The sequence below is a fragment of the Oncorhynchus mykiss genome, chromosome 14 (assembly GCF_057628025.1).
Source record: "Oncorhynchus mykiss isolate SJ-2025 chromosome 14, ASM5762802v1, whole genome shotgun sequence".
NCBI lineage: Eukaryota > Metazoa > Chordata > Actinopteri > Salmoniformes > Salmonidae > Oncorhynchus > Oncorhynchus mykiss.
The window spans coordinates 19,897,822-19,925,582 of NC_143035.1; the positions used below are offsets into that span (position 1 = coordinate 19,897,822).

Genomic DNA, 27,761 nt, shown 5'->3' on the forward strand with positions numbered 1-27,761 from the left:
CCAGAGAGCTGCCCAGACCGTCGCACCGCTCGGAGCCAGAGAGCTGCCTAGACCGTCGCACCCCTCGGAGCCAGAGAGCTGCCTAGACCGTCGCACCGCTCGGAGCCAGAGAGCTGCCTAGACCGTCGCACCGCTCGGAGCCAGAGAGCTGCCTAGACCGTCGCACCGCTCGGAGCCAGAGAGCTGCCTAGACCGTCGCACCGCTCGGAGCCAGAGAGCTGCCTAGACCGTCGCACCGCTCGGAGCCAGAGAGCTGCCTAGACCGTCGCACCGCTCGGAGCCAGAGAGCTGCCTAGACCGTTGCACCGCTCGGAGCCAGAGAGCTGCCTAGACCGTCGCACCGCTCGGAGCCAGAGAGCTGCCTAGACCGTCGCACCGCTTGGAGCCAGAGAGCTGCCTAGACCGTCGCACCGCTCGGAGCCAGAGAGCTGCCTAGACCGTTGCACCGCTCGGAGCCAGAGCGCTACTTAGACCGCCGCACCGCTCGGAGCCAGAGCGCTGCTTAGATCTCTTTGCCACTCAGAATCAGAGTGCAGCCTAGACCACTCTGCCACGGCAGTTCACCATTCTCTAGCAAGCAGGGAGGGTACTTGATGATACTTCATTTAAACAGCGCATTGTTTTTAATTATTTTGTTTTAAGCCTTCACCAAGCCTTAGCCCTAACCTTAAGCACTCATAACAAATACCTAAACTTAACCCTTTCAGGTTATGTTTAACCTTGTAACCACGCGGAATTAACCCTGGAACCATGTGATATGAATTGGTAAAATATTGGCTTTCATCCAATTACGTCAAATTCCAAAGTGAAACTATGAGGTCAGGTCAGAACATGCCCTCTATGTGCTCGCCATGCGCTACGCCATCTAAATACCACACGCATAGATGCACACAGGCAAACATAGACATACACTCACACACATACGCATGCACGCAGACACAGTTCTACATGCCACAGTTCAAGACGTTTGCATTACCTGAGTATTTCGATAAATGACATGCATTGAACCGTGAGTAAAGTTATTCATTATTGATTTTGACTACAACACCACATACACCACAACTTCATGAGAGTCTAATCACTTTGTCTGTGTTACCTGGCAGACTTAATTGTAAAGCAGTATTTCTCAATATATTGCAGGTATGTTGAACACTGCCCTAAACAGATATGATGTTATTCAGCTTATATTCCCTATTAAGTGATATTATGACAGCATTGTGGAAGATTTCCACTGATTTAGCTTGTAAGAAGAGTATAATCATCCTAGATGAACTGGAGAATTTTGAGCACTGATGTACCGTAAAGTAAGTTTTAGCTTATTAATTACCAAGTGTGTATCTTCAACTCCCTAAGTCAGCGTTGATTATCATCTATGTTCACAGCTGTTAAAATTTGAATCAAGTCAATCTGATTATCGATTCACCGCCACCCTCTCCCCTTCATCTCCTTCTTCTTATTTCAGGACTCAGCTGTTCTTAGGTCACCCCATGGGCCTCTGAGTGATGAATGCTGATTACAGTAGAAAAATGCATGCTAATCAATCAGTGGCTGCTTAGTGCAACTGTAATTTAAAGCAAATTTAGATTGCAGTAGAGTAGTTCAAGAGTATTTAGTATTTATTAGGATCCCCATTAGCTGCTGCCAAGAGAGATGATAACTCACAGGTCTTAAATTACTGTTCTGATTTCAACCTAAAATGGCTGCCACGAAGGCCCTTGTCCACACTGCAGCCTATTCAGCAAATTATTAATTTGCCAGTTTCCATAGTGATTCTGGGACATCTCCTTTACAAGCAGCGGACCTAAGTCTAGTTCCTGATGCTATTACAACTCTGAGATAGTAACCTCAAAGCATCCTTGTTATACCTGTGTACACCATACACAAGCATTTCGCTACACTCGCATTAACATCTGCTAACCATGTGTATGTGACAAATAAAATTTTATTTGATTTGACATGCCTAGACATCTCCACAAACACCATCTCACAATAGACATGCCTAGACATCAACGCAAACATCCATCCTACTCCGGACATGCATAGACCTCTACGCAAACAGCCATCTCACGCCGGACGTGCATAGACAACTACGCAAACAGCCATCTCACGCCGGACGTGCATAGACAACTACGCAAATAGCCATCTCACGCCGGACGTGCATAGACAACTACGCAAATAGCCATCTCACGCCGGACGTGCCTAGACAACTACGCAAACAGCCATCTCACGCCGGACGTGCCTAGACAACTACGCAAACAGCCATCTCACGCCGGACGTGCCTAGACAACTACGCAAACAGCCATCTCACGCCGGACGTGCATAGACAACTACGCAAACAGCCATCTCACGCCGGACGTGCCTAGACAACTACGCAAACAGTCATCTCACGCCGGATGTGCCTAGACAACTACGCAAACAGCCATCTCACGCCGGACGTGCCTAGACAACTACGCAAACAGCCATCTCACGCCGGACGTGCCTAGATATCTACGCAAACAGCCATCTCACGCCGGACGTGCCTAGATATCTACGCAAACAGCCATCTCACGCTGGACGTGCCTAGACAACTACGCAAACATCCATCCTACTCTGGACGTGCCTAGACATCAACGCAAACATCCATCCTACTCCAGACGTGCATAGACAACTACGCAAACAGCCATCTCACGCCGGACGTGCCTAGATATCTACGCAAACAGCCATCTCACGCCGGACGTGCCTAGATATCTACGCAAACAGCCATCTCACGCCGGACGTGCCTAGATATCTACGCAAACAGCCATCTCACGCCGGACGTGCCTAGATATCTACGCAAACAGCCATCTCACGCTGGACGTGACTAGACAACTACGCAAACATCCATCTGCTGTTCTTAGGTCACCCCATGGGCCTCTGAGTGATGAATGCTGATTACAGTAGAAAAATGCATGCTAATCAATCAGTGGCTGCTTAGTGCAACTGTAATTTAAAGCAAATTTAGATTGCAGTAGAGTAGTTCAAGAGTATTTAGTATTTATTAGGATCCCCATTAGCTGCTGCCAAGAGAGATGATAACTCACAGGTCTTAAATTACTGTTCTGATTTCAACCTAAAATGGCTGCCACGAAGGCCCTTGTCCACACTGCAGCCTATTCAGCAAATTATTAATTTGCCAGTTTCCATAGTGATTCTGGGACATCTCCTTTACAAGCAGCGGACCTAAGTCTAGTTCCTGATGCTATTACAACTCTGAGATAGTAACCTCAAAGCATCCTTGTTATACCTGTGTACACCATACACAAGCATTTCGCTACACTCGCATTAACATCTGCTAACCATGTGTATGTGACAAATAAAATTTTATTTGATTTGACATGCCTAGACATCTCCACAAACACCATCTCACAATAGACATGCCTAGACATCAACGCAAACATCCATCCTACTCCGGACATGCATAGACCTCTACGCAAACAGCCATCTCACGCCGGACGTGCATAGACAACTACGCAAACAGCCATCTCACGCCGGACGTGCATAGACAACTACGCAAATAGCCATCTCACGCCGGACGTGCATAGACAACTACGCAAATAGCCATCTCACGCCGGACGTGCCTAGACAACTACGCAAACAGCCATCTCACGCCGGACGTGCCTAGACAACTACGCAAACAGCCATCTCACGCCGGACGTGCCTAGACAACTACGCAAACAGCCATCTCACGCCGGACGTGCATAGACAACTACGCAAACAGCCATCTCACGCCGGACGTGCCTAGACAACTACGCAAACAGTCATCTCACGCCGGATGTGCCTAGACAACTACGCAAACAGCCATCTCACGCCGGACGTGCATAGACAACTACGCAAACAGCCATCTCACGCCGGACGTGCCTAGATATCTACGCAAACAGCCATCTCACGCTGGACGTGCCTAGACAACTACGCAAACATCCATCCTACTCTGGACGTGCCTAGACATCAACGCAAACATCCATCCTACTCCAGACGTGCATAGACAACTACGCAAACAGCCATCTCACGCCGGACGTGCCTAGATATCTACGCAAACAGCCATCTCACGCCGGACGTGCCTAGATATCTACGCAAACAGCCATCTCACGCCGGACGTGCCTAGATATCTACGCAAACAGCCATCTCACGCCGGACGTGCCTAGATATCTACGCAAACAGCCATCTCACGCTGGACGTGCCTAGACAACTACGCAAACATCCATCCTACTCTGGACGTGCCTAGATATCTACGCAAACAGCCATCTCACGCTGGACGTGCATAGACAACTACGCAAACAGCCATCTCACGCCGGACGTGCCTAGATATCTACGCAAACAGCCATCTCACGCTGGACGTGCCTAGACAACTACGCAAACATCCATCCTACTCTGGACGTGCCTAGACATCAACGCAAACATCCATCCTACTCCAGACGTGCCTAGACAACTACGCAAACAGCCATCTCACGCCGGACGTGCCTAGACAATTACGCAAACAGCCATCTCACGCCGGTCGTGCATAGACAACTACGCAAACAGCCATCTCACGCCGGACGTGCCTAGACAACTACGCAAACAGCCATCTCACGCCGGTCGTGCATAGACAACTACGCAAACAGCCATCTCACGCCGGACGTGCCTAGACAACTACGCAAACAGCCATCTCATGCCGGACGTGCCTAGATATCTACGCAAACAGCCATCTCACGCCGCATGTGCCTAGACAACTACGCAAACAGCCATCTCATGCCGGACGTGCCTAGATATCTACGCAAACAGCCATCTCACGCCGCATGTGCCTAGACAACTACGCAAACAGCCATCTCATGCCGGACGTGCCTAGATATCTACGCAAACAGCCATCTCACGCCGCATGTGCCTAGACATCTACGCAAGCATCCACCTTCACTAAATTAGCCTTCTTTCTTTACAAACACAGACAAGACATGATGAAATGCTAAAGTCAATCAGTGGCGTACCTCCTATCTTTCTGTTTCTTTTTTTCATTACCTTGTATTTCCTACATTCAGTAGTTCAATTACTGGGACCTCCTTTGAGTGGCTTTTCAATTTTTCTGCAGTAAAAGCAACAGGGAACCAGATAGACTATTCAATCTGACATAAACCTCAGATAGAGGAAGTTGGAGAAAGTGGCAGCTCTTAAAGTGAACTCTGCAAGGTTCAGGTTATTGCTGTCCTAGTCAGTGTCACTTTGATTAAGACAGCCCTAATACATGTCAAGGTCACATCCAGCCAAGGAACAAGCAAGCAATGTGGTTCCAAGTTCAACCAAAGTGGCAATACCAAACAAATCACTATTAGACTGACACGGTGGTGCCTATGTCAAGGCGGCTCGCACCTTTCCCTTTTTGACCTAACACGTCCATCTCAAGGTGATCATACAGTGCCTTCAGAAAGTATTCAGACCGCTTGACTTTTTACAAATTATTACATTACAGCCTTATTCTAAAACCGATTAAAAAATATATAAAAAATCCTCAACAATCTACACACAATACCTCATAATGACAAAGCGAAAACAGGTTTTTATTTAGAAATAAAAAACAAATACCTTATTTACATAAGTATTCAGACCGTTTGATATGAGACTTGAAATTGAGCTCAGGTGCATCCTGTTTCCATTGATCATCCTTGATGTTTCTACAGCTTTGATTGGAGACCACCTGTGGTAAATTCAATTGATTGGACATGATTTGGAAACGCACACACCTGTCTATATAAGGTCCACTGTTGACAGTGCATGTCGGAGCAAAAACCAAGCCATGAGGTTAAAGGAATTGTTCGTAGAGCTCCAAGACAGGATTGTGTCGCGGCACAGATCTGGGGAAGGGTACCAAAGAACACAGTGGCCTCAATCATTCTTAAATGGAAGAGGTTTGTAACCACCAACACTCTTCCTAGAGCTGGCCATCTGTCCAAACTGAGCAATCGGTGGAGAAGGTCCTTGGTTAGGGAGGTGACCAAGCACCCGAGGGTCACTCTCTCAGAGCTCCAGAGTTCTTCTGTGGAGATGGAAGAACCTTGATACCAAGATTGAACTCTTTGGCCTGAATGCCAAGCGTCACATCTGGAGGAAACCTGGCACCATCCCTACGGTGAAGCATGGTGGTGACAGCATCATGCTGTGGGGATTTTTTTCAGCGGCAGGGACTGAGAGACTAGTCAGGATCGAAGGCAAAGATGAATGGCGCAAAGTATAGAGAGATCCTTGATGAAAACCTGCTCCTGAGCGCTCAAGACCTCAGACTGGGGATAAGGGTCACCTTCCAACAGGACAAAGACCCTAAACACACAGCCAAGACAATGCAGAAGTGGCTTCGGGTCAAATCTCTGAATGTCTTTGAGTGGCCCAGCCAGAGCCCGGACTGGAACCCGATCGAACATCTCCAGAGAGACCTGAAAATAGCTTTATCGCAACGCTCCCCATCCTACCTCCCAGAGCTTGAGAGGATCTGCGGAGATGAATGGCAGAAGCTCCACAAGTACAGCTGTGCCAAGCTTGTAGTGTCACACCCAAGAAGACTTGAGGCTGTAATCTCTGTCAAAGTTGCTTCAACAAAGTACTGAGTAAACAGGACTGAATACTTATGTAAATACTTATGTAATTGTGATATTTCAGTTTTTCTAAAAACCTGTTTGTTTTTTTGTCATTGTGGGGTATTGTGTGTAGATTGATGAGGGGGTGGAAACTATTTTAATACATTTTACAATAAGGCTGTAACCTAACAAAATGTGGGAAAAGTTCATGGTTCTGAATGCTTTCCGAAGGCGCTGTACATGAACAATTACATAGTGCTGGAATAAAGAACGGTGCTGGTACACATTTTTGGTGTTCATATTTGATGGGTGGACATTGTGATTTCCCCAAGGCTATGACCTCTGACTTGTGTGTGTCACAAATTTGTATTTTTATTGGCAGAGTATGATGAATTAAGGGTGTCTTGCTTCAGGGTCACCATGTTGGAGCCCTTATAGCCGCAATCAGCAGTAGAGACGATAGCAAAACGATCCCCGTCCCTGTTTTGGAAAAAAAATCTATGTGATTGGGCTGGAGGAATGTAACCATGCTCAATTTCATAGACAGAGCTATGGATGCAAAGACTGACCATGATATCAAAATGATGGTTTTAACCATGTTTTTATACTATAAATGGTTTGTTTTGTATACAAAAATTGGAGTAAAACAAGCTTATGGGTTCTGATGGGGTACGACAGTTGAACTTAGATCATGAGGTGACGTTACTACATAAGTTATTTTCTTCAAGAATCAATGGGTCCATATGTTTAATTTACAAGTCCAAAAATGGATATAGCAGCTGTAGATGACCTCTTTTACTTAAAATAGTATATCCCCAGTCACCACATAGTATATATGAGGGAAAGTAGTGTCCAGTCCATGGCACTTCCAAATGTGTAAAAGCTGCCCCCATATTGAAAGTATCAGATGCACGTTACTACCAGTACTTAATTTTGTGTTCACCAAGACAGTAGTTTTACTTTTGATACTGTCGTTGCTATGACATGCTATTCTATAAAATACTTTCTCCGTAATTAATATCACCTGATTGAGCTAATCAGGTAAATGTAATTAACTAGAGAGTCGGGCACCACAAAATAATATTTATAGAGCTGTTATCTTCCGAATAAACTCTTAAAGATTTAGCAATATTTTACATCAATAGCAGTCAACATTAATCGTCATCTTACTTCAGTCTCATATTCTGAAAGTTGTACATTTTTGGATATCTACAAGAATCCTGGCTAACAAGTTGAATCAGCAATACAAAATTGGGTTATTATTTATTTACTAAATACCTAACTAATCAAACAGAATTACATATACAAATAATTAATTATACCGGGATAATTCTTTACGTCATAGGAAACGTCCCTAGCGGGCGGAACAGATATGACAGCTTTTTACACAAAGGAAAAGGGGCGGGGTTTGTGTGAAAGAGCGGGAGACTGGGGGAACAAAGGGAAGAAGCTGTTCTATCGTAAATACAGTATCTTATGCATTCTAAATTACCGCCCATTTGGAAAAGGAAAATGCAATAAATATTTACTCTGAGCTGCGCTTCAGTAGGTTGGTGGTAGGTGGAAGGCTGTGTTGCCAAACCGAGTCCTCTGTCCTTTGAAGAATGTCTCTGGTGGCCACTTGGATAAGTTGTAGTAACGTCGTTGTGTGGTAGATGGGATACTCTGTATGTTCCTTCCTAACCTGCGTTTGCAGCTGCGGTCGCTAACTCAACGGCTAGGAGGTATCACGTCTGTCGTGAATAAGAGTTCAAAGTTAATACCATTCGCAACCAAAGCTCATGCTGATGTTTGCTTCGTTCTGTAGTTATTATCTGAACCATTCTGACATGGGATCGTCATCTCACATCCGCGGAACAGATAGTTATGTTGTAGTCATGAGCTTATATAGGAAGGAAGAGGAGGGTGTGTTTGAAAAGTTTTATAGCCTTTGTCCCTTCACAGGGGAGGGCCACTGATTGAGCAGCCCTATCTTATGAAAATTCAAATCTCCCATTTTAGAAGCTAAAATCAAATTTCATCCCATCACAAATAATGTAATATTCAAACATTTAAATTGAACAACAATTCCATGTGAATTTGATAACTCTGATGTATAGACTTTCCACTGTGGAGTTTGTCATCTTATCATTGATGAGAATGTCTCAGATGACAACCGAACTGACATCATATTCATTAAGTACCACTGCATATGTTCAATTGTTCGGATTACCAGAATATAGTTAATTTCCCCCCACATTCTGACGTTCCCAGAATCTCTATGTTAACCAAGGGGTTTTGCAAATGTAACCTTAGTAGGGTAGAGAGAGGAAAAAGGGGGGAAGAGGTATTTATGACAGTCATAAACCAACCCACAGGCCAACGTCATGACAATACTCATGCTGGATAGAACAGAGGTGTTGGAATCTACGTTTTTAGATTAGGAGATGAAACAACCACCACAATCCAGGGTCATATTTAAGGAACTGAAATGTATTCTTACTTTGGGGGAGATTAACGTTTGAATTCTTCACATGCTCAACAAAACCAACGCTTACAGTGTTGTAACTTTAATGTATTACAGAGTTAATGTTTAAGTTAATTAATTGAGCTGTATCTAAAGACATTTCTTTACAGTTATTTACATATGTAATTGTATTGGTTAGTATTGAATTACGCTTTTGCGACAGGAATGAGAGAGTTAACGCGCCAGTTATGTGCAGGTGCAAAGTGATTAAGCTGACCTTTCCGCTAGCATCTTACCTGCATTGCTCTGTAGAATCTAAAGTTGTTAAATGTAACGTGAACAAGTATTATTACTAAAAGAAGCTTTCATATCAAACCCGACATCCCCGAGTCATTACTTTGAAGACAGTTAATCTAAAATACAGTGCGATTCAAAGAAAATCTCTCCTACACATTAGGCCGAGTTCAAACATGCTTTCTCCCTGTGCGGAAATAATGTTATTTTAAAGTTAGTTGAATGTTGTTGTTTTTTTACCTAGCCCAGCCATCAGTCCATTGAACCTGTAGTTCTTATTGCAATACAGCACTTCCCCCTCTTTCCTTTGTCTGCAGGAATCTGTCTCGCTGGTGGTTGATTGATTGAGCTTATTTATTTGTTTCTCTGGAGTGGAGGTACGGAGCTATGGATGAGGGGAAGAGGAGGGCACCAGAGGTTTGGTTTCTTGCTGACGAGGCTCATTTCTGTCCTAAGTGCCGTGGCATCCCCTCTCTAAAAACATGGCCAACCACCTCAGTGGGAGGGCAAAAATAACACTGATGGTTTCATGACTCAGCAATATGACTGGATTGATTATTGAAGAAACACGCCACTGGTTGGAATGATGTAACCTACTACAGGTGAAGGGCTGCCCTCGGCCTCATTGACAAGTCCCACTTCTTTTGATATGTTTTTCAAAGAATGTTTGACTTGTCTCATCTTTTGTGGATTCAGCTAAAGCTAAACCATTGTTTCATTCAAATATGCTGTAATGAACTGTACATTTCCCAAAATTGGGATAACTGAAGAATTTAATTATTAATAGTAGGCATTATCAATGTACAAAATGGTTGTTATTTCGAGACTAACGAAAGGCTAGTACATTAAATATGTTTGGCTGTGCAGTATACAAAATAGATGTTGTCCATTTTAAATACTGCTCAGGAGAAGAGACTAATGGTATGCCATGGGTTGTATCGCCTGTACCTATACTGACTTCTCAAGGTCTAATTGTTCCATCTCTCCCTGATCGCCTCTCTGCCGTTCTGTCCTATTCCCTGTTTCTTGCTTTCCTTCTCCCTTGCTCTCTCTCTTTTTCTTTCTCAAGTCAAATCTAATTGTATTTGTCACATGCGCCGAATACAACAGGTACACCTTACCGTGAAATGCTTACTTACAAGAGAAGGGAGGGAGGACGACATTGAGAAAATTAATTTCTACAGCCTAGAGAGAGCTGTCTGCGTTTCCAGTCATCTCTCTATTTCTCACTCTCTCTCTAGGCTGTAGATGTTCATTCTCTCTCTGTCCTTCTCCTTCCTGCCTTCTCTCTGCCCTCTCCATTCTGAGTAGAGCCTGGCTGCAGCAATTAGCTGGCTGCCCGATGAGGAAAGTAAGGGCCATAATAGTCCCATTAGGAGACAGTGGAGAGGGAATAAAAAACCTGGGCCATGCCAGGCTAGGGCATTCATCTCTCCTAGCCCATGATCAATGAATTAAATGAAAGTTGAAGGGCGCCAAATGGATGGTGTGTCATCTTCGCTTCTCTGTTGGGGAAATCCAGAGCAGGACGGAAAGTGGGCCCTGTGTAGTGTACAGTAACCGAATGAGTACATTTAATGATTTTGTTATTGTTTTGTGTAATTGGTGTTTAGCAGTACAACTGGTTACATTACTTTAATAAAATATATCAGTTGATGTGTATATCACATTTGTTTTATTTGATGACTATTATTTCATTCTAAGTCATCTCACCTCTATAGAGCTGCTGCCTATGCTTTCTGACAAAATCACTATTTTAAAAGTTCTTCAAAGTAAATAAGGGAATACTTTGACTGCTGAATACCATCATTGAACAGTTCAGGTTGGATCTGATTTATCTTTAGTTAAACTGCTCATTGAGCTCACAGAAAAAAAACAGAACAAAATGGAATTCAAATAATTAAACTGACATCGTCATTAGTTGTTTAAAAACCACCGAAATGTCAGTTAATCGCTCAGCACTACTATAGGGTAATGAAAGTTCACATTAGAGTATACAGCCTATGTCTCTCACTCTGTCTTTTTAATTTATCTTTGGTTTGCTAATAACCTCCGGCATCTTGTGGCCTTCAGCTATCTTCTGACCCATCCCTCTTCCTTTTCTTTCTGACAGAGGGCCATCTGTATTGTTTTATTCATGCCCATTGCTGAAGGCTCTAATATTTCCACCTCCATTCCTGTGTCTGACATAATCACAATCACCATTTATCATAGTTATGCTCATATTATTCAGATCAGGAAAAAGTCAAGTAGTGTGAATTCTAGAACATTAGAATAAAGCCAAAACGAAGAAAGGCTGTTCTATATTATACTCTACTTTTGAATGCCATTGTTCCCAAAGTTAGGGCTGTTATGGTCATGCAATTTTGGATAACTGTTATTTGTCAGCCAAATGACCATGGTCACTGTCAATGTTCCCTGTCATTTCTTCATCACCGAGCAAATTTCAGGTCTGCTAAGAGCAAGCTTGAATGTTGTGAAAATGTTGTGCAAACTCAGCGTGCGTTTACTGTGAACACTGAGGCTGTATCCAGTTAAGTTAGTTTTAACAGTGGCGATGTAGGCTTCTGTGGCTATTTGATCATAATTTAGACCTACCAGAGTGGCCTAACATGAAAAAACAATAGAGAAAATGCATCCCATAACATTTTAACCTGGAAATAGCTGTACTATCATTCAGCCTACAGTAGAAGCCAATGTGTGGTGTTCAATCTAGGCCTACATTCCATGAGACTTCAGAAAAAAAACATGCAGGGCTTGACATTAACCTGTTCATCCATTTGTCCTTCAGACCAAGGAGGTGACTGAATATGTCATTGTGTTGTTTTATGCAAGAAGCCACTTTACAAAATGAAAATGCATTATTAGTCCCATACCATTATTACAGAGAACCAGACAACATATGATACTGTCTACATATTGGCTACTTAGCTTATTCATTCCTGTCTCAAAATACAACACTGCCCCGTTAAGACGAAAAAAAAGTTATCTACCTGACTCGCTTTTCAAAGATGCGTAGAAATGTACACGTTTTGTGCTCTTGTAGGAAGCAATCACTCCCCTATTGCTGACTACAAATGATCTATAACTGGGCTAATAACTCACTAACGAGCAAAGGATATGAACTAAATGTGCACACGTGGCTACATGCAGCTTTCACTTTGATCTCAAAACAAGTGCATCTACTCATGACAGCTAATGCTGTGAACACAGTCCAGTTCAATGTAAATGGCACAGATCCATATATGGCAAAGGTCTATTTGCATATAGGCCTCCTGCAGCTCGGATTTGTTTATGCTACACTGGTCTGTGTAGAGTATTGTCTGAGTTGTGCTTGTCTATGTAAAAGAATCCTACTCTGATGCTTTCTGCCTACAGCAAAATCTCTTCAATAATTCATTTTGTTTTGTTATGTTGCATTCAAGGTGGCTAATATTACAATGATTCGATCACAATTGCCACAGTAAAGGGAAACGTTGATAGTGTTAACAGGAAAAACTCTAGAACAGTGGCCACCAACCTTTTCTGAGTCAAAATGCATCATTTAAACATAAGCCTATGCAACATTAACCAAATACAAACAGTACTGTAGCAATGAGGTTTGTGCAGTAAGTCATAGGCCCAATACATTATGACCGCATATTGGCTTTGCTTGAATTGCCCTTCCAATCCATTGTTGTTCGGGCCATTGTTTTATATTATATTTCCAAATTTGAGGTAGGTTACATGGTCACACCGGTAATAGATCATGGGCTGATGGTGCCTGCATCTGATGGTCAGTCTCACAGGAGGGAGAGAGCAGCAGACTGAGGGTTCGCCTCTCAACATCCCTCCGCTCTCCCATTCCTCTAATGACACTGACCAAAAAGGGACACCATCTTCCAGCTGATGGGGCGACTCGAGTCTCACCACATTATGTATGTACAGTTGGAGTCGGAAGATTACATACACCGTAGGCCAAATACATTTGAACTCAGTTTTACACAAATGCTGATGTTTAATCCTAGTATAAATATCCTGTCTTATGTTAGTTAGGATCACCACTTTATTTTAAGAATGTGAAATGTCAGAATAATAGTAGAGAGAGATTTCTTTCAACTTTTATTTCTTTCATCACATTCCTAGTGGGTCAGAATTTTACATACACTCAATTAGTATTTGGTAGCATTGCCATTAAATTGTTTAACTTTGGTCAAACATTTTGGGTAGCTTTCCACAAGCTTCCCACAATAAGTTGGGTGAATTTTGGCCCATTCCTCCTGACAGTGCTGGTGTAACTGAGTCAGGTTTGTAGGCCTCCTTGCTCACACACGCTTTTTCAGTTCTGCCCACAAATGTTATATAGGATTAAGGTCAGGGCTTTGTGATGGCCACTCCAATACCTTGACTTTGTTGTCCTTAAGCCATTTTGCCACAACTTTGGAAATATGCCTGGGGTCATTGTCCATTTGGAAGACCCATTTGCGACCAAGCTTTAACTTGCTGATGTCTTGAGATGTTGCTTCAATATATCCACATAGTTTTCCCTACCTCATGATGCCATCTATTTTGTGAAGTGCACCAGTCCCTCTTGTAGCAAAGCACCCCCACAACATGATGCTGCCACCCACGTGCTTCACGGTTGGGATGGTGGTCTTCGGCTTGCAAGCCTCCCCCTTTTTCCTCCATACATAACAATGGTCATTATGGCCAAACAGTTCTGTTTTTTTTTCATCATGCCAGAAGACATTTTTCCAAAAAGTACGATCTTTGTCCCCATATGCAGTTGCAAACCATAGTCTGGCTTTTTTAATGGCCGTTTAGAAGCAGTGGCTTCTTCCTTGCTGAGTGGCCTTTCAGGTTATGTCGATATAGGACTCGTTTTACTGTGGATATAGATACTTTTGTAACAGGTTTCCACCAGCATCTTCACAAGGTTCTTTGCTGTTGTTCTGGGATTGATTTGCACTTTTCGCACCAAAGTACGTTCATCTGTAGGAGACAGAATGCATCTCCTTCCTGAGCGGTATGACGGCTGCGTGGTCCCATTGTGTTTATACTTGCATACTTGCATTTCATAAGTGTCAAAGGCTTTTATTTACAATTACATGAAGGTGATGCAAAGAGTCTATTTGCAGTGTTCACCCTTCTTTTTCAAGACCTCTGAAATCCGCCCTGGCATGCTGTCAATTAACTTCTGAGCCACATCCTGACTGATGGTAGCCCATTCTTGCATAATCAATGCTTGGAGTTTGTCAGAATTTGTGGGTTTTTGTTTGTCCACCTTGCACTCTGCATGCACAGTGCATTCTTCCATCACATGTACAGCTGATTCTCAAGATCTTGCACACTAATGAGATGCTATTGAGCCCACACTACTATGCTGTCTGAGCCAAGGACTACATGCTTCTGGTAATTTTTAATGACAATACTGGGTGGGGTGAATATATTTTATATGACATACATTATTTGTTGTTAACTAGTGAATAGGAGCCTATGGCAAAGTGTGTTTATTTTTAACTTAACAATTTCTGCTAGTTAGTTTTTGCTACCATGTGGGTTTTAGTTTGCTTGAGCCTGCTAACTGAGTGTTAATTCCATACATGTTTAATTTTAAAACATGTATCTTGCAAAGGAGTTGTTTAATCTAACTGCTTAACTATTTATCTGTACATAATATTGTATTTGTTGTTTTTTTTAAACTAATTTTATCTAATCTGTACAGGAAAATGCCACGGGCACTATCTGATGTGTGGAGACATTTCACTGCAGCTAATTTAGAAGGAAAGGCTGTGTACATTTGCAAATACTGTGCCAAGTCATATGTGAAGAATGCAACAAAGATGCAGAATCATCTGGCCAAGTGCATGAAGTTCCCTCAGCACTCACAACAATCAACCTCTAACAAAAGTCCCTCTACTTCTTTTCGAGGTGAAAATGATGAATCAGATACCTTATCGATAGGAACAGCTCATGGTCCTCCTGGAATCAGAAGTTTTTTTTGACTGAATGGAGGAACATAGTCAGAGAAATACTGATGAATGTCTTGCTTGAGCTGTGTGTGCAACTGGTTCACCTCTGAAGCTAACAGGCAATGTGTATTGGAAGAGATTTCTGAATGTTCTTCACCCAGCATACACCCCTCCAACCAGACATGCTTTATCTACTAATTTGCTGGATTCAGAGTTCAACTGAGTTCAAGTGAAGGTCAAGCAAATCAAATAGAAAGCAGACTGCATTGCAATCATCTCTGATGGGTGGTCGACTGTTCGTGGGCAAGGAATAATTAACTACATCGTCTCCACCCCATAATTTCCGCCCCTCAACCAGTATTCTACAAGAGCACAGACACAAGGGACAACAGACACACTGGTCTCTACATTGCAGATGAGCTGAAGGCAAACATCAATGACCTTGGACCATAGACGGTATTTGCAATGCTGCGAACACGAAGGCTGCTTGGTTTAAATTGGAGGCGTCCTACCCTCACATCACACCCATTGGCTGTGCTGCTCATGCATTGAATCTGCTCCTCAAGGACATCATGGCACTGAGAACAATGGATACACTCCTCAAGAGAACCAAGGAAATGGTTAGGTATGTGAAGGGTCATCAAGTTATAGCAGCAATCTACCTCACCAAGCAAAGTGAGAAGAATAAGAGCACCACATTGAAACTGCCCAGCAACACCCATTGGGGTGGAGTTGTCATCATGTTTAACAGTCTCCTGGAGGGGAAGCAGTCTCTCCAAGAAGTGGCCATATCACAGTCTGCCGATATGGACAGCCCCATCAAGGGGATCCTCCTGGATGATGTATTTTGGAGAGATTGGTAAGCAGTTTGAAACTCCTGAAACATATAGCAGGAGCCATTGCACGGATTGAGGGAGACAATGCCATCCTGTCTGATGTTCAGACTCTGCTTGCAGATGTAAGATAAGAAATCCGTACTGCCCTGCCCACTTCGCTGTTGCTCCAAGCAGAGGAAACTGTAGTTCTGAAATGCATCAAAAAGCGTGAAGACTTCTGCCTGAAGCCCAGTCACGCTGCAGCGTACATGTTGAACCCCAACTTTGCTGGAAAGAGCATCAGAGATCAACAAGGCCTATGGTGTCATCACTACTGTGTCTCGCCACCTTGGCCTGGATGAGGGCAAGGTTCTTGGCAGTCTGGCGAAGTACACTTCCAAGCAAGGGCTTTGGGATGGAGATGCAATATCGCAGTTGTGCCAAGATATCTCATCAGCCACCTGGTGGAAGGGACTTGGTGGATCTGAGGCTCTTTCCCCTGTTGCCTCCATCATCCTCCAAATCCCACCAACATCAGCCGCCTCAGAGCGCAACTGGTCCTTGTTTGGGAACACGCACACCAAGGCACGCAACAGGTTGACCAATACAAGAGTTGAAAAATTGGTGGCCATGTGGGCTTGTTTGATTTTTTTTTTGAGCCTGATAACAAGCCATCCTCAACAAGGTTGGAAAGTGACAGTGAAGATGAGGCCTCAGAGTCTGCTGTTCAAGTGGTGGACATTGAGGAGGTCCAGGGAGAAGACATGGGAGCCTGAAAGGAAGACAACTAAAGCTTTAGTTTTTAGACTCTCATTTTACAGATGTATGTTGGAAATGTTTTTGGGTGATGCGATGGATCATTGGGGATCATTCAATATTCCCTTTATTTTGTTGTTCAGTGAAATCATCCCATGTGAAGAGTCAACTCATTTAAAGTTAAATTCGTGACTAAATTGTTGTTTTGTATTTCTATTGGAAGGATTTCATCATTTGCAATTATGATTAGGTAAAAGGTTTATGTTTCTGTTTCCATATGATATGGTAAATATATCCAATGCAAAAAACATGAATATTAATTTGCATATTTTCCCATATATTCCCGTTAATTCCCACGGAAAGTTTCAACCTCCTGAATATTCCCCATAATGTGCAACCCTAATCCTGACCATTATGAGTTGGATCCGAGTTGGCAACCTCGATACTAATGGAGCTATACACCTGCATACAAATGATATGGAGTGAATGTACTGTTGGGCCACTTCATTTAAGTGCAGTTGATTGATAATGCGTTACTCCAAGTCTCCATCGCAAATTATTTGAGAGTAAATGTGTAAATGATTACCTGTGTTTTTTTTCTACCACAAGATTAACTATTAGCATGTCATTGTGTAATTTTAAATATATACAATAGTCTTTAAAGGTGATACATTTAGTTATGTTTTGTCTACGTGTGCGACTTCCAGTAGTAGCAGTAGTAGTTTGTTTATTGTTCATGATGTGTAATTGATTGATTTATTAATATGCATATTATATCACAAACCCACATTTTGTCATTACACCTTCCATTCCTCGCCCTCCTCTCATCTCTCTCTCCCTCCTCTCATATCTCTCCCACAGAGGAGGGCTATGAGCAGTTCCGTGTGGCAGAGAAGTCCCATGGTAACTGGGTGAAGCTGGTGGTGGAGGGCAACACATCAGAGGTGCTGACCAACATGGGGAAGAAGGTGTTCAAGCAGTACCTGGAGGCCCTCAGGGCCATGAGTGAAGCCCTCAGCAAGCAGCTGGGCAAATATGACATATATTCCATGGTGGTGGGCATGGTCCTTGTCTTCCAGGTGGGTATTGGGGTGTTGCCCCTAGATGCTTGTCAGTTTGTAATTTTCCTCACAAATTGCTAAGGTTAGGCTTGAAGGGAAACTGATCCTAGATCTGTACCCAGGGGAAACAACACCCCGGAGCTGGGAGTGGGCCAAGGATCAGGGGGCAGGAATTTTCCTGATGAGGGTGGTGGTGGTGAGGCTGTAGTGAATAATATCTTGTGTATATATACCTCACATGTGACCCGTAATAACACTATGCAATTTCTATATTAACAAAGTCTATTCATATATTATCTGACTCCATATGTGTATATGGACAATTTAGCACTGTGCAAGCAGGACTGTTGAGTTACAGGAAAATACTATCAAGAAATGTCTGGGAGCTTCCAATCAGATATCAGACCTAAAGGATGTCATCACAACAGCTTCCCAGAGGTGTGACAGAATGGGGGTTGTTGAGAGCAACACAAACATTTCAGCATTCCTGAGAAAAGCATCATGATTAGGGACACTTTTCTACATACCCAAACTGTTAAGTACAGTATATATGCATGCCAGTGCATGGTATGGTGTGTGACCATGGTGTTATATTGCTGATGGTTTCTATGTTGTATGGCATTGGCCTAAATAAGCACTTAGCATTCTAAACTGTTGGGATGAGGTACCTACATCCATAAAGATCCCACATCCAAATATATTAGCATTTTAAGATGCCAATTTTGCTCCTGAAGAGACCCAAAATCTAGACTAGGCATATTCATAGAACACAATCAATATTAATGAAACAAATGTAATGTTGATATTACGCTTCACTTTATTAAAGCCCATGGTTTACATAGTGTTGATATAGCCTTCAATTATTTAAATGACCTTGAGCTAGTGTGAGAAGAATTCGACAGTTGGAACAGATCTCTACTGCTCTTTGTTGAGCAAGCATTTCTCCAAGTAAACTTTTTCTGGGGCCGAAGGGGCTCGCGGTAACTGTACAACTTTACAACATTCCTTGGCTTGTACAACGATTCTGCCACGTGAACGATATTGAATGGGGCAATTCCCACACGTTCCCTTCAAAACAAATTAACAAAGCTAAATCTGCCGCACTGACTGTTGCAGTCACAACTAATGTGCATTTCAATATGTTTTGATCATTTAATCTTGGAGAAGAGGCTTTAATATGCAAAAAGGTAATTTTGCGGTAGAAGCTGAAAACAATAATTGTAACAATCACAGAACGTGTTGGCAACTGCTCTCTTGCATTCCTTGTGTAAGGGTTTGACTTAACGTAGGACTGTTTTGGATCATTGGTAGAGCTGTTTTTATAAAATATACTGTATGTTATAACCTCATGGGTTTAGAATAGGGCTGGGAACTGCCAGGGACCTCATGATATTATCACCATACTGTCAATACGATAACTTATTGCAATTCTCACGATTCTAAATGTATTGCGATTTGATGTTCCAAACATATTGCTCACCATATATCTGCTGCAGAGAGACAAGAGAGCCATGAGAAAGCGAGTTTTGATCAGTCAGGGAGATAAAATTCCTGAAAACACGTTGGCCCACTATTTAAAAAGAAGATGGAGAACAAGCTATAGGTTGAAAAATAGTTTTGGCGTAGGTACAGTCGCGTAGCGTTGGCTTTTAAAAAACAATAGGTTGCGTCAAAGTATCAATAAAATATCATCCAAAATAATATTGGGATATTTAACTGTCGATTAAAAAAATATATACGTTTGCATCCACTTTTAGAATTTGCTTAGAAATGGTAAATATTGTACTCACAAGTCATAATTCCAGTTTGTACTGTTTTCCATTTGAATTCACTGGCTTTGCTGTCATGTTCACGCTTTTAGACTGTTTTCCTTCAAGTTACTTATTTCTTATCAGAGATAAAAATGCTAATTCTAGCATGACATAGAACGCTCTGTATAGACTCCCCAGTGAGCATTATTGGGAGCAGTGGGGAAAGTTGATAAAAAATATCCCTAACTCTGAATTGAAACTAAGAAGTGTCCCTCAGAGGTGACTGCCTCCCATCTGGAAGAAATAAGTGAAAGATGCAAAGAGAGAGAAAAGAGGCTGTTTTCAAAAGAAAAAGTTGGACTTGTCAGCATTTTGTTACAGTCAGTACTCAAGGACAAAGCAACTAGTCATCTTTCTAGTGCACCGTCCCTGATAGATTTAGTCCGTAGAGATGGGACGAAAAAGGGAACTGCGTAGCAAAGGACATGGAACACGTGTCTCTGGTGTTTAATTTGAAAAGAAAGAGCTTGCATATTTGCTTCCAAGATGGCACATTCAAAGGTTCCAGTTGAAAGACTTTAGTCAATCCAAATGCAAATATCGAGAAGCACACAAATGATGTTTTAGCTTTGACTCAATCCAAGCCACATCAACCACGGATTGACAAATGTCTGTTCTCTGTACCCTCACACTCTACTTGCGGACCCTTGACTCAAGTGTTACCTCATAGCTTGCCCATCTATCCATCCATCTCTTTCCATCTGCTGTTTCCTTTACTGTTTGACTCAACAGTTGCAACAATAGAGATGAGCTTGGTCTGTCTGGTGTTAGTGCTGTATCTGCATGCATATGTAAATACACCATTGAGTCTGTTTTTATTTAATTCCAGGATTTTCTGAGTGTGTGTGCATTCCCCTTTCTCTTTCCAGCTCCTTCTCCTCCTGCTGCTGGCCATGCCCGAGGCACTGAGCAGTGCCTCAGAGGTGGATCTCCCTGTGTCCTCTGCTCTGCTCTCGCTGCCCTTCTACCTGCTGTGCTTGCTCCTCTCCTCCGTGCACGTGCTGGTGTGCACCTCGGCCGAGAGCTCCTGTTACTTCTGCAGCCTCTCCTGGGGACTGGTGTTCGGGGCAGTGGCCCTCTCCTCAGCCCTGCTCTGCATCCTGGTATCCATGGCAGCCAGGAGGGGAGGAAAGCCCCCTGGGAAGGTGAGTACATCGACACTGAGACATTAGTAGCTCTTTGTCTTCTAAAGACTGGTCATACTTTACGCTCTGTTGTTTTCCTTGTGTGTATTAAAAACAACCTAGCAATTAATGGTAGTAGTTACGTTTTGGGTTCTTTTGAAGTAATTAAAACAAGCATCTCTTAACCATTTCATAACAGCATATCGTAACACTGTCTTTCACTGACATTTCTCTTACATTTAAATTAGACCACTTTTGAGGTCTGAAAAGGTGCATTTTATTTATTTAGATACAACCTCTCATATCATCACCTAGTGCCTGGGCTTACCTCCGCTGTACCTGCACCCCACCATACCCCTATCTGCGCATTATGCCCTGAATATATTCTACCACGCCCAGAAATCTGCTCCTTTTATTCTTTGTCCCCAACGCTCTAGGCGACCAGTTTTGATAGCCTTTAGCCGTACCCTCATTCTACTCCTCCTCTGTTCCGTGGGTGATGTGGAGGTAAACCCAGGCCCTGCATGTCCCCAGGCACCCTCGTTTGTTGACTTCTGTGATCGAAAAAGCCTTGGTTTCATGCATGTGAACATCAGAAGCCTCCTCCATGAGTTTGTTTTACTCACTGCTTCAGCACACTCTGCCAACCCTAATATCCTTGCTGTGTCTGAATCCTGGCTTAGGAAGGCCACCAAAAATTCTGAGATTTCCATACCCAACTATAACATTTCCCGTCAAGATAGAACTGCCAAAGGGGGAGGAGTTGCAGTCTACGCAGAGAGAGCCTGCAAAATAATGTCTTACTTTCCAGGTCCATTCCCAAACAGTTAGAACTTCTAATTTTAAAAATGAATCTCTCCAGAAATAAGTCTCTCACTGTTGCCGCCTGCTACCGACCCCCCTCAGCTCCCAGCTGTGCCCTGGACACCATTTGTGAATTGATCACCCCCCATCTAGCTTCAGAGTTTGTTCTGTTAGGTGACCTAAACTGGGATATGCTCAACACCCCGGCGGTCCTACAATCTAAGCTAGATGCCCTCAATTTCACACAAATCATCAAGGAACCCACCAGGTACAACCCTAAATCTGTAAGCAAGGGCACCCTCATAGACGTTATCCTGACCAACTGGCCCTCCAAATACACCTCCGCTGTCTTCAATCAGGATCTCAGCGATCACTGCCTCATTGCCTGTATCCGCTACGGGTCCACAGTCACGACCACCCCTAATCACTGTCAAACGCTCCCTAAAACATTTCTGCGAGCAGGCCTTTCTAATCAACCTGGCCCGGGTATCCTGGAAGGATATTGACCTCATCCAGTCAGTTGAGGATGCCTGGTCATTCTTTAAAAGTAACTTCCTCACCATCTTCGATAAGCATGCTCCGTTCAAAAAATGCAGAACTAAGAACAGATATAGCCCCTGGTTCACTCCAGACCTGACTGCCCTCGACCAGCACAAAAAACATTCTGTGGCGGACTGCAATAGCATCGAATAGTCCCCGCGATATGCAACTGTTCAGGGAAGTCAGGAACCAATACACGCAGTCAGTCATGAAAGCAAAGGCCAGCTTTTTCAAGCAGAAATTTGCATCCTGTAGCTCTAACTCCAAAAAGTTCTGTGACACTGTAAAGTCCATGGAGAACAAGAGCACCTCCTCCCAGCTGCCCACTGCACTGAGGCTAGGTAACACGGTCAACAGCGATAAATCCATGATAATTGAAAACTTCAACAAGCATTTCCCAACGGCTGGCCATGCCTTCCTCCTGGCTACTCTAACCTCGGCCAACAGCCCCCCCCCCCCCCCCCCACCCCCCTGCAGCTACTCGCCCAAGCCTCCCCAGCTTCTTCTTTACCCAAATCCAGATAGCAGATGTTCTGAAAGAGCTGCAAACCTGGACCCGTACAAATCAGCTGGGCTTGACAATCTGGACCCTCTATTTCTGAAACTATCCGCCGCCATTGTCGCAACCCCTATTTCCAGCCTGTTCAACCTCTCTTTCATATCGTCTGAGATCCCCAAGGACTGGAAAGCTGCCGCGGTCATCCCCCTCTTCAAAGGGGGAGACACCCTGGACCCAAACTGTTTCAGACCTATATCCATCCTGCCCTGCCTATCTAAGGTCTTCCAAAGCCAAGTCAACAAACAGATCACTGACCATCTCGAATCCCACCGTACCTTCTCCGCTGTGCAATCTGGTTTCCGAGCCAGTCACGGGTGCACCTCAGCCACGCGAAAGGTACTAAACGATATCATATCCGCCATCGATAAAAGACAGTACTGTGCAGCCGTCTTCATCGACCTGGCCAAGGCTTTCGACTCACTGTCAATCACCATATTCTTATCGGCAGACTCAGTAGCCTCGGTTTTTCTAATGACTGCCTTGCCTGTTTCTCCAACTACTTTGCAGACAGAGTTCAGTGTGTCAAATCGGAGGGCATGTTGTCTGGTCCTCTGGCAGTCTCTATGGGGGTGCCACAGGGTTAAATTCAGGCCGACTCTTTTCTCTGTATATATCAATGATGTTGCTCTTGCTGCGGGCGATTCCCTGATCCACCTCTACGCAGACGACACCATTCTGTATACTTCTGGCCCTTCCTTGGACACTGTGCTATCTAACCTCCAAACGAGCTTCAATGCCATACAACACTCCTTCCGTGGCCTCCAACTGCTCTTAAACGCTAGTAAAACCAAATGCATGCTTTCAACCGTTCGCTGCCTGCACCCGCACGCCCGACTAGCATCACCACCCTGGATGGTTCCGACCTAGAATATGTGGACATCTATAAGTACCTAGGTGTCTGGCTAGACTGTAAACTCTCCTTCCAGACTCATATCAAACATCTCCAATCCAAAATCAAATCTAGAATCGGCTTACTATTTCGCAACAAAGCCTCCTTCATTCACGCCACCAAACTTACCCTAGTAAAACTGACTATCCTACCGATCCTCGACTTCGGCGATATCCTCTACAAAATGGCTTCCAATACTCTACTCAGCAAACTGGATGCAGTTTATCAAAGTGCCATCCGCTTTGTTACTAAAGCACCTTATACCACCCACCACTGCGGCCTGTATGCTCTAGTCGGCTGGTCCTCGCTACATATTCGTTGCCAGACCCACTGGCTCCAGGTCATCTACAAGTCCGTGCTAGGAAAAGCTCCGCCTTATCTCAGTTCACTGGTCACGATGGCAACACCCACCCGTAGCACGCGCTCCAGCAGGTGTATCTCACTGATCATAGCCCACCCAATTTACCTACCTCATCCCCATACTGTTTTTATTTATTTACTTTTCTGCTCTTTTGCACACCAGTATCTCTGCCTGCACATGACCATCTGATCAATTATCACTCCAGTGTTAATCTGCTAAATTGTATTTATTCGCCTAGCTCCTCATGCCTTTTGCACACAATTTACATAGACTCCTTTTTTTAACTTAAAAAAAAATATTCTACTGTGTTATTGACTTGTTTACTCCATGTGTAACTCTGTGTTGCTGTCTGTTCACACTGCTATGCTTTATCTTGGCCAGGTCGCAGTTGTAAATGAGAACTTGTTCTCAACTAGCCTAGCTGGTAAAAAAGGTGAAATAAATAAATAAAATAAAAAAATTCAAAATTGCACCTCAAGCATGCAACAAAAAGAGAAGTGAATAATGAACATTAATTTACCCTTGCTAGATAAAGGCAGACAAGTTTTTAAAGACAAACCAGTATTTTTCTCCATCTAATGAGATTAGAAACACCCGTGTCACCAAGCTTTCTCAATTACAGTATGTCTGAAGAAGTGGCCACTTCTCCCCCTTCTGGGAACTAACAGAAAGTGCTGACAGGTGAAAAGAACGTCGAGAGAGAAAAGGCTAATAAGTGAGTCTGTTCCAGAGAAAAAAATATTGCCCTTCCCATGCACCTAAATAAAGAGCTGGAAGGAAGATATTGTCTTGTTTGTTGAGGTCGTGTTGTGCAGTGAAACATAGGGAGTCTGACAAGCCATTGATCACTTAAGTTAGTTTCTCCATACAGTCTGACATGCATTGATCACTGCAGTTATGGTCTTCTCTCCATAGAGTGTGAGTCTTGTTTATGTTATTTGGGGTTAGGGTTGCCTAACCAGATGTCAGAAACACTTTTTTAACGTTTGAAATATTTTGCTACGTGGACATCTTGTGTGGTCGGCTCTCCTTTAGCTGGATGATGTGTCCAATGATGCTCACTCTGTCCAAGAGACAATCACATTCTGGAGCTATGTACTAACATGACAATAGCAGTGTTCGAATACTCATACTAACCGCACTAATGCCAGCAGCATACCACCCTGCATACCACTGCTGACTTGCTTCTGAAGCTAAGCAGGGTTGGTCCTGGTCAGTCCCTGGATGGGAGACCAGATGCTGCTGGAGGGCCAGTAGGAGGCACTCTTTCCTCTGGTCTAAAAAAAATAAAATAAAAAATAATATCCCAATTCCCCAGCCCTGTGTAGGGTGCCGTCTTTCGGATGGGGCGTTAAATTGATCTCCTGACTCTCTGGGGCCATTATAGGTCATATGGCACTTATCGTAAGAGTAGAGGTGTTAACCCCGGTGTCCTGGCTAAATTCCCAATCTGGCCCTCAAACCATCACGGTCACCTAATAATCCCCAGTTTACGATTGGCTCATTCACCCCGCTCCTCTCCCCTGTAACTATTCCCCCGGTCGTTGCTGTAAATGAGAACGTGTTCTCAGTCAATTTACCTGGTAAAATAACGGATAAAAAAAAAATAACCCAACTATTTGTGATGTGAATTGAGTATATAGAATTCTTATAGGTCATAGTATGGGCATAGTATGCCAAAAGTTCCCGGATGTTGTACTAAATTCGCCAAGATATGAAGTTTTACGTGCTTTAGGGCCCATAATGCAATTATTCAGGAAATGGGCGTGGCTTCACATCTTTTTCAGAAAATGTCGGAAAATATCCAGCCGAAGTACGAGAGCGGATACAAATTCATTGTTTTAACTAATTATGACAATGTTCAGAATATTTATCAATGTAATGACTTTTCAAATACGTTACCTTACACGTTATGTTGGCTGACAATTTGTTAGCTATTCTGTCCTTATGAACCACATAGCATATCACACAGCAGTATGTTAGCTAGCTACCTAACGTTAGTTGGCTACTTATACATAAAACTTGCCAGTATATTAACTTTAGGCTATCTAACTATCCAACGTTTATTGACTTGCTTATTCCCGTCATTCTTAGCTTAGCTAAATGGTATAGTATCGTCGTTGTGCGTTCTCAATGGACATTCGGGTGCTTTCGTAAATTTTCTCTGGCTACCTACTCCGATTTCAGAGCACTCTGGTCTGAGTGTACCAGAGCGTAGAATAATGAATTTACGAATGCTCAACACCGGTTGATTATTGCAGGTGTCAGTAAACGTAGGCTAAAAAAACTTACTTAAATGGTTGCCAGTAGCACAGTTGCAGTCATGCTCTGCTAGGGCGAGTAAAATGGTCAGAGTGGCCTCATTTGTGTCTGGAAGTAGCTAGCAAGCTAGCCATAGTTAGCTTGGGTGCTTGACTGCCGTTGTAAGGTCAGAACGCTCAAATCAACCCTACCCCTCGGCCTGAGCGTCCAGTGTGCACTTGGAGAGTGAAAGGCTGTAAATTTACAAACGGACAATCTGACAACGCTCTGAATTTGCGAGCGCACTTTGGCACTCCATATTGAATTTAAGAACACACCCGAAGTCGTAAAATGTCTAACTAGTAAGTTGTTAGGCTAACTACAGTGCCTTGCAAAAGTATTCATCCCCCTTGCGTTTTTCCTATTTTGTTGCAATTCAACCTATAATTTAAATGGATTTTTATTTGGATTTCATGTAATGGACACAAAATAGTCCAAATTGGTGAAGAGAAATTAGGGAAAAAACTTATTTCAAAAAAATAAAAAACGGAAAAGTGGTGCCCCGAAATATATATATATACACCTGTTCTGAAAGGCGCCAGAGTCTGCAACACCGCTAAGCAAGGGGCACCACCAAGCAAGCGGCACCATGAAGACCAAGGAGCTGTCCAAATAGGTCAAGGACAAAGTTGTGGAGAAGTACAGATCAGCGTTGGTTCTAAAAAAAAAATATCAGAACCTTTGAACATCCAACGGTGCACCATTAAATCCATTATTAAAAAATTGAAAGAATAGGGCACCAGAACAAACCTGCCAAGAGAGGGCTGCCCACCAAAACTCACGGACCAGGCAAGGAGGGCATTAATCAGAGAGGCAACAAAGAGAACCCTGTAGGAGCTGCAAAGCTCCACAACGGATATTGGAGTATCTGTCCATAGGACCACTTGAAGCCGTACTGGGCTTTATGGAAGAGTGGCCAGAAAAAAGCCATTGTTTAAAGAAAAAAATAAGCAAACCTTTTTGGTGTTCGCCAAAAGGCATGTGGGAGACTCCCCAAACATATGGAAGAAGGTACTCTGGTCAGATGGCTTTTTGGCCATCAAGGAAAACGCTATGTCTGGCTCAAATCCAATACCTCTCATCACCCCGAGAACACCATCATGGTGGTGACAGCATCATGCTGTGGGGCTGTTTTTCATCGGCAGGGACTGGGAAACTAGTCAGAATTGAAGGAATGATGCACGCTCAAGTTTTCTGTTTTTGTTGTCTTATTTCTTGCTTGTTTCGCAAGAAAAAATATTTTGCATCTTCGAGGTGGTAGGCATGTTGTGTAAATCAAATTATACAAACCCCCCAAAATCTATTTTAATTCCAGGTTGTAAGGCAACAAAATAGGAAAAATGGCAAGGGGGTCAATACTTTCGCAAGCCACTGTAGCTAGCAAAAGGTTGCATAGCAACAGCATCAACTCCCGGTAGACAGGCGAAGAGCTAGTACGCTCAACTGAAAGCATACTGTTTGTTTACAGTATACTAAAATGAACTAATAGTGTATA

General features: G+C 43.3%; 1 protein-coding gene across 1 annotated transcript in view; it reads left to right on the plus strand.

The window, feature by feature from the left end:
- LOC110488955 (GPI ethanolamine phosphate transferase 2, catalytic subunit) overlaps positions 1-27,761 on the plus strand; it is a 119,426-nt gene that overhangs the window by 48,192 nt on the left and 43,473 nt on the right. Inside the window, exons 7-8 of the mRNA XM_021561447.3 lie at positions 17,678-17,895; positions 20,558-20,833. Coding sequence (XP_021417122.3) covers positions 17,678-17,895; positions 20,558-20,833 — 494 coding nt within the window. The remainder of the gene's footprint in view (positions 1-17,677; positions 17,896-20,557; positions 20,834-27,761) is intronic.